This window comes from Pyrgilauda ruficollis, unplaced genomic scaffold (assembly GCF_017590135.1).
Source record: "Pyrgilauda ruficollis isolate IOZ18807 unplaced genomic scaffold, ASM1759013v1 scaffold2, whole genome shotgun sequence".
NCBI lineage: Eukaryota > Metazoa > Chordata > Aves > Passeriformes > Passeridae > Pyrgilauda > Pyrgilauda ruficollis.
In genome coordinates, this window is record NW_024519206.1 from 3,904,364 (window position 1) to 3,912,663 (window position 8,300).

The 8,300-nt window shown below is 50.7% G+C and overlaps 1 protein-coding gene across 1 annotated transcript in view; it reads right to left on the reverse strand.

Annotated features, from left to right (window-relative positions):
• DLX5 (distal-less homeobox 5) overlaps positions 1–509 on the reverse strand; it is a 2,217-nt gene extending 1,708 nt beyond the window's left edge. The window contains exon 1 of the mRNA XM_041466592.1: positions 155–509. Within this exon, the coding sequence (XP_041322526.1) occupies positions 155–509 (355 nt within the window). The remainder of the gene's footprint in view (positions 1–154) is intronic.
• Positions 510–8,300: the final 7,791 nt, after the last annotated feature.

Sequence of the window (8,300 nt, forward strand, 5' to 3'; positions counted from 1 at the left end):
CCCCCCCATTTATTTATTTATTTTTAGTTTCCCTTCTGGTTCAGGGAAAGCCGCATCCCCGTGCTCCGTGGGTCGGGGATCTGCTGGGGCGCGCTCCCCCAGCCTCCCCAAAGCCGCGGGAACTCCTCGCACACCCCGGGTCCCCGGCCCTCACCTGGCTGGCTGGCGGAGCTCTGGACGCGGTTGTAAGCCCCGCTGTACTGGTGGTAGGGGCTGGCGTAGCTGTAGTCTGCATAGGCTTTGGCAGGATAGTTCCCGGCAGATCCGTTCATGCCGTGATACTGATACTGGTAGGGGTTGAGCGCTTTGCCGTAGGAAGCCGAGGTAGGCGAGCAGTAGCCGTGCGGGGCTCCCCCCGCCGGGCTGTAGTAGTCGGAATCCGTAGCGGAGGACTCGGGTAAAGTGGGAGATTCCTGGGACGGGTGGTGCATGGCTGCAGCCGTCTGGAAAGGAGCTTGGAAGTCGCCGGATCTGATGTTGGGGACCCTTCTGTCAAATACTCCTGTCATAGCTCGGAGCCGGGCGGGCTGGGGCTGGCGGCGGGGCTGCTCGGGTCTAAGCAGACATGTCTGGGGGAGGAGGCTGCGGCGCGGTGTCTGTCTCCGGCAGACTGCTGGCTGGGGCGCAGCATAGGCTTGGTTAAATCCTTAATTGCGCTCTTACGCACAGCAGGGTGGATCGGGTTCCATTGGCCAGAGCAATCGGGAGCAGCGACACCCTAACTCGTCCAACTAGTTTAGCACAACAAAGCTTTGGCTTAAAAAAAAAAAAAAAAAAAAAAAAAAAGAAGAGGGGGGGAAAAAAGGAGGAAAAGAGTCCCATTCAACCTCTTTTTAAAGTGAATACCAACAGCAATCTCCGAGTCGGAGCGCCGCGATTGGGAGGTTTCCGGCTCCCCCCACCCCTGTAGCCGGCGAGGGGGCTCGGCCAGCCCCGCCGCCCCGCAGCCCGCTGCCCCCGCACCTCCACCCGCAGCGCCCGGGGGGAGGGCTGCAGCCACGCCGCTCGGATTTGCCGTCCGGTCCCCCTTGGCTACGCTGATGGCTTGGGGACACCGCACCGGGCGCTCCTGGTTCCAACTCGATTTCTGATCTGGTGACAATAACCATTTAGCGTCTGACCGTGCTGTTTCCCTCGGACCGTCCTCCTTTCCCGGGGAAACGTCCGGGACCTCCGCGCTAAATACAGCAAACCCTATTACCCCCAAGTACCTTGAATTTTAGTTACATCATTTCCTGCATTTCCAAGACCCTAGCACGGCCCGGAGCCAGCGGGAGACTCCCGGCATAATGCCCTGCCGTCGGGGTGTGGGGGAGCTGCTAGTGGCACCATACGGCCTAGGGGCACTTACCCCGCGGATTTCGGCAAAGGCAACCTGTCCGTGGCACGGTGCCCGTGGCTGGAGAGCCCCCGACTCTCTCGCCAGCTCCGGAGCCCCTCAAAGTTCGCTTGTGACCTCTCGGCCCCACGAACGTGCGTTCCTCAAGCCTCCGGGGCGATGCTCGCAGTCTGGTCTGCCTCCGGCCCAGGGTCAGGAGCCCCTCACGAAGGGAGCGCAAATCACCCTCACGCGTGGGCAGGACCACTGTGAGGCCGTCGTGGGGCTTCTCCACTCGGAGGCTGTCGCAAGAGCCCGCTTTCCGGGTGACAGCCCCACAGAAGCGACCGGAGCTGTGCGGGGGTATCGTCCCCACAGCGCTCCGGCCAGCAGCACCCTCCTTCACCTGCACGCGGTCGTTCTCCCGCACCCATCCACGCAGCCAGGTCCGGTGATGCCCGTCCCTGCTGATTTCGCAGCAGTGTTGCAAAAAAAAAAAAAAAAAAAAAAAGGATCAAATTTTACTAGACACTAAGGAAAACAAATAAAAGGCTGTTTTCAGTGACCTGGAGTTGTAGATTTTTCTGAAGTTGTTTACTCTCCAGATTTAGCCTGTTTGCTCACCGAAGATCTCCCAGCCAGCTGAGTAACACTTGTAACACAACCGTGCATGTTGTACTTGAACTTATTGTTTGCTTTGGAAATGTCCACAGCTCATATAAAATCATATTAAACAAATCCCTAAGCATTTCATTACATGTTTCACTTACTTAAATCCATTGGAAATATCTCTCCCCACTCTATTTTTTCCCTTCCCCCCCTTTTTTTTTTTTTTTTTTTTTTTTTGTAAAGAGAGGAATCAGAGAGGGATATATGTTTATGACTGGGGAAGGGGAGAGTAAGTTTATTAAAGCTCCCAGTTTGCATCCAGTTAGAAGGGACGGTAGAGGTTTTAAGCAGACGTAGAGGGGGAGGAAAGCCCATTTGTGTCATAAATTCCAGGGCACTGCACTTCAACACGTTCGGGCAGGAAGGTGCCGTTTTAGGGGAGAGAACGGCAGAGGAGCTGGGCGCCGGTCTCGCACCCAGCCTCGGCAGCTCTGGAGCCGCGGCGGGTTCTGGGCAAGCTGTCCCGACAGGCTGCTTGTACAGCTCACCGGGGAAATCTGGATCTCTGCGCAGAGAAAGTTTCCTCTTGTTTTATTCAGTAGCAGGGCAAGGGAAAAAAAAAAAAAAAAAAGGCAGAAGCCCAACAGATCCAACCGCAAACCCCCCAAGCTGATTTTTTTTTTTTTTTTTTTCTGAAGGCATCCGCCGCCGTTGCAGTCCGTGCGAGGATTACCGGGCTGAGGGCACACAAATCCGCCTGTTTGCGGGTTTCCTGCCCCCCGTCCTTCCCAGGCCGAACCCGATTTTCTTGCCTTTCTGCTGTTTTCCCCCAGCGGTTTTTATTTAACACATCCGGTGGGAGCGGGCGGTTCGGAGGGAGCCGGAGTCTGTTTTCCATTTCACAATACGGTCATTGTTTACCGGCACATGCCCGCCGCGTCGCCTGAGCGGCTGCCCGGGGCCCCCGCGGCCCGTTCGGGCCCGATCCCCGCTGCCCCTCGGGGGAGGTGGGCGCTGTGTCCGTGTGTCCGTGTGTCCCGGCAGCGCCGCCGGCAGCGGGGCGCGGGGGCGCCGCGGAGGCGCGCGGGCCGTGGGCGGCGGCGGGCGCGGAGCCGGGCGGCCCCGCCAGCGCTGTCCCCTCAGGGCACGGGGACCGGGGCGCGGGAGCCGCCGGGCCGGCGGCCGCGGCAGGACAACGCGGCGATTGTTCCCGCCTGCGCCTGGGAGCTGCCACGGGGGCGGCGCTGGGGCCCCGACCGAGCGAGCCCCGCGGCGGGACGGGCGCTGCGTCCCGGCCGGTGCCCGCCGGCCGCCCCGCCCTGCCCCGCTCCTGGTCGGGAGTCTCCCACCGGCTGAACCCTCCGCCCGGGTTCACGGAGGGCTCTCCGTCCCCTCTCGCTCTGCAGCGCTTTGTTTCCGGCCAACGAGAGAAATATTTCGGATGAGCCTCTCAGACTTTTGGATAAAATCTTGCAATTGTTCACAGAAAATCTTTCACTTTCTGGATAAAATATTCTCTCTTGGGCATCGAGTTTTTGCTGGGAAACTTTATTTGCATGGAAATTGCTGGCAAAGAATGAAAGGAAATTTTTCCCCTTCCTTTAAAAAAAAAGCCCCAGACAGCCCTCCGCAGTGGAAACACAGATTAACTCTTGTTTTACAGCATCAGAAAATGGTGATTGCCATTCAACAACTTCTGCAACTGAGGACTTTCCTCATCTTAGGCTTAGGACTTGTTTACCTAGGGGGTTGTTTTCGGAATGAGGAGGCAAAGGGACTGAAAGTCCTTGTATTCTCACCCAAGGCAAAAAAAAAAAAAAAAAAAAAAAATTGTGCTGCAAGGTCAAAAGTCTTGAAATGTTCAGTATGGGCAAAAGCTATCGGGGATCCAGTGGAGAGGGCTAGTGAACTGCCCAGAAAAATGTTCACAAGACAGCGAGAAAGGGAGAAATGCAGGAAAGGATTTTGGAAAGCAGCAATTGCAAGCAGGGAAGGAGAAATAAACCCGATGGAAAACTCAAGGAAGGTCTGACTTTCATCTAAGACTTTTTGCTCACATTTCAATAGCTTTCTAAAGAGCCTCTGGCATTGGGCACAGCTGGTTCAGGGAGAGGAAAATGGGCATGTCTCCATGTAGGCACGACATGCTCTGCTTTGGGGAACTGAAGTCACTCCTAAAGGAAAGGATGTCTGTGTTCACGTGAAGGTCACCATTTGTCTTGATGGAAGGATGCACGTGTGAACTTGGGATCAAAGCCTGCGTGGTCCCTCAAACGCTGGTGCAGGCATTGTTTTAGTCCTCCATCCAAAAGGGTCATCCATCCAAAAGGGTAATTTCCCATCCCTGGAACAACCTTTTCTCTTCCAGTTTCTTATGCCCAAGAATCACTCGGCCTCCAGCTAATGAAGTGAGCCTGTCACCTTGGCATTTCCATGGCTGATGGATTCACTGCCAGGCTTGGCCACAGACTAGGCTCTGCTGGCCTCGCTTGTCCAGCTTGTAAATTGCACAGCACATAAAAACCATGACATACAATGTTAGGAATTAGAATTTGCCTTTTAGGGCAACCTGTGACTGTCTCTTTCGGTTGCCAAGGAGCTGACAGTAGAAGAGTACACTTGCACCTATTTCCTCCAAATTGCACCAGCGTGAGTGAAGAGAGGAGCTAGGTCTTCCTGTTAAGGTCAGCTGTAGCAGGCTGAGCAAAATGCGGGGGACAAGGTGACGTTAAGAGATTCCTGCCTGCATCCCCACTTCCATCCTTTCTCACAGCATGCCTTCCAGGGTTGCTGAGGGGTTGCTTAGCTGTTTCTTGAAGCATCACAGCCTTCCCAAGGCAGGGCATTGCCTTGCAGTCCCAGCTGAGTCATGGCCTGTTCCTCCAGAAAGAGAAATATTCAGTGAACTCGACCACTCCTTTGCATTTTGGAGCTCTGTCCATATAAGCTCATGGGGCAGATGGGGAACTCACATTATTCTTCCATTCATGGGCTCCACATGGATGTGAGCCATCTCAACAAATATGGAGATGTGCCCTGGGCTGGGCAGGATGTTCCAGGAAAAGTCTGTCCTAGTCCTTTTTTCCCATTTCTAGCCCATATGCTTCCATTGCAATGTAATGCTTCCCTCTTTCTAAGGTCATGGAGGCCAGCAGAGAACCATTATCAGAAAACCCAGCTTCTCCCAATGGAGCTGTTCTTCTACCTGCCTGCTCCTCAGGTAGTTGGATATTTTGTTTATATCTTGTTATTCCAAGAACTGTAGGTGCTTCAGCTGATGTGAGGCCCAGTGGTTTCAAAGAAAGCCAAGGCACAAACCAGGTGGAGCCCTCTCCTCTCTGCAGTTTGGGTCAGCAGTGAGAGCTGCAGAATCAAGGCTCCCTGCACAGTTGCCCGGAGGTTCCACTACAGATGTTTGAGTGTGGATCTGGAGCTGCATGGGCCAAGCTGCTGCTGGAGCTGCTGCTCTGATGCAGAGCATGAGCTAGCACCACTGGAGAGCTGAATGTAAAATCTCTCTTTGCCAGAAACACTACAGGGAAAATATTTGCTCTAGCTGCTCTTGCTGCCCAGAGGCGGTGCCACAGGGAGGGCACTGCAGACATCTGGCACGGCAGACAGTGATGGCAGTGACATACTGGGAAGGGCCTCCAACCAAGAGCAGAGGAGGAAAGGACCTCAGCTGTGGCAGCAGGAGGGGCAGGCATGAACGACTTCAGGAAATTCAGCATCCTGGATGAGTGGGCAGCTGGGCTGAATGACTGTAATGATCTTTTCAGGCCTTAAAATTTATTACTGTAGCTTTTAGCTCTGGGTAGCCAAAGGCAGTTGCTCCTTGAGGAAGAGGTTTGATTCATCTCCAGCACAGGCATTCACTCTGCTTATTCTCTCTCGCCTGTCACATCTCCTTCAGCTGTAACTCACTTGTCGGCCTCTCAGACAGGAGCAGGGTTGTTGCTGCCTCTCTGCAGGACTTCAGATGGGAGATAAATCCCTTTGCATCCCAATGCCACAGGAATGCTTTCCTAGACCTCTGACATCCCTGTTAAAAAGATGACTGCTCAAAGAATCCGAGGCACAGCTCTTCAGGCCCTTTGGTGTGCTTTCAGTGGGGCAGGGCAGGGTAGGGCTGCTGGCTGAGGGGCTCAGGGAAGCCTGCCTCCAGGCCCTTGTGGATTTTAACTTACAAATCTCAGGAATTAAGCTTGCAATTTTCCTTTTGCTCTTTTTATAATGATCTAATATGTTGTTTTCCTACAGAGGTCAGCCAAACTTTTATAATTTAGACCTTGAAGGATTTGCAGATGATGGCAGCCTTAGGAAAAAATCTCGAAAACTCCTGCTTAGCTAATGTCTGTGCAATCAGCTCAAGTCAGGCAGTGTTAGACCATATACAAATCCATGAAGAAATTAACAACAGCAATTAAACGGCAGGAGCAGTGAATATGAGAAGGGACACTGAACAAGGCACAAGGACACCTTGCAGGTTAAAGATTGAAATGGAAAATGCACATGTCTTGTCATATGGTTCTGTAGCTATTACTTATTCCTTACATGGTCTGCCTGGCCTTACCTATTAAGTTTATCAATATGTACTCACCAACAGTACATATTCTAGCTAGCAGAAGAATATATCTAGGAAATAATAACATGCATCTGTCATAAAACCCATGTTGTGTTCGGTTCTTCAGTTATAGCTTTGCCTTTTTAATAATACTTCTAAAGTAAGTATATGCTTGGCTTTCCCCATGTAATTCCAGGACTACATTATTTTTATTTCATTTCATCCCATGTCCTGCCTTAGGTTTTATGTTCTTCACTGAAACGTACACTACCATAATTCAAATTTGGTCTCCTAAAAGTTCCCTATGTGGTACAGGGGGACCTTCTTCTCTTTCATCTTTCACAATCCAGTCTGCAGCTGCCAGCAGCCCTTCAGGGAAGTTGGATGTCACTGGCTGTGTTGTCAGTGCTGTCTCTTCAAGGGGCTCTGTAAGGTCACCACCATATTTATAAGCATGGAGGAAAAGACTTTTCTTTTTCTGGTATTCATTTTTTCGTCTTTGAATTACATCTTTGAATTACATCTTTGTCCTTGAAAGAGAGCTTGCTGCAAGAAACATCAAGATGCTCTGCTTTAAGATTCATATTACATTCCTGTGAAGATCTTAATTTATTGGAAAAAATGGAGGTTATTTTCTTCTTCAGCTAAGATTTCTTTATCACAATGTTCTCTAGTCATTGACTGAAAAATAGCTCTTGGGGCTGTATAATTTGGGCTTCTACAAGCCTGCTCATTCTTGTATTTTTAAGAAAGTGCCTTGGTTTGGGAATGAGAAATAAGGTGGTTTTCTTCAGAGACAGATTTTGAATATGCAAGCACATATTTTGAGGAAAAGTATTACCTGGGTGGATACCTACAGAAGGAAAAGAATTTTCATTAAAGATATTTAAGTGAAAATGCATTTGGATTAGAAATAAGACCTGGTTTACAATTTTTCTTTTTTTCAAAAAGCATAAATTAATTTTTGAAAAGAAGTCCAAAAGGTTATGGCTGCTTCTGCATGACTCATACTTTTTCACGAAGATGCCTCCTTTTCTAAGTGAGATCTTTGGATCAAGCAGAAGAAGAAAGAATGATGGAGACATCACCAAACAAGGTTGTACGGCTTATGCTGTACAGGGAACCAGAGCAAATGATTGCTGTTTTCCCTTCTGGGCTTCACATCTTTTTGTCAGTTTCATAAAAAGTTGCACTTTTTCCTCCCATACTGCCAAACAACATCGCATCACCCTGATTTCAGAATTATTCTGTATTAGAAATGGTGTGTGTGTGATGAAGCTTGGCTTTGGGACTTTTCATCATGTGAAAGAACAGCAGTTAACCCTACAGCTCTTTACAACACAGTGTGCATGGCCACATCTTCCTCTTGCCCTGATCTCCACAGGGAACCCACCTGACACAAAACACCCCCATGATCCATGTCCTGCTAAACCAAGAGAAAGAGTCTCCACTGGCTTCAGTGGGAGTAGATGGAAGCTTTGTGTGCCCACGTTCCCTCTCCAGGTTCAATACCTGGAACCTCAGAGCTGTAGGTTCTGCCTTACCCTACTCATTTCAGCTCTTGTGCTTGGTTCTCAGCTGTCCTCTCTGCATCCCATTTTGCTGGAGGAGTCCATTGTGATAGGATGGACATAAAATCTTTTCTTCCTCTGGCACTGTTACTGTATTTAGGCAGCTGAGAAAACCTCGTGATGCTTGCTGTTGCTCTCTGCCTCAGTGAACTTGCAGTCTAGAGAAGGTAGGGATAGACTGAGAAAGCCATTGCCCTTAAGCCTGTCCTCAGCCTTTCTGCTGTGTTACACAAAAGAT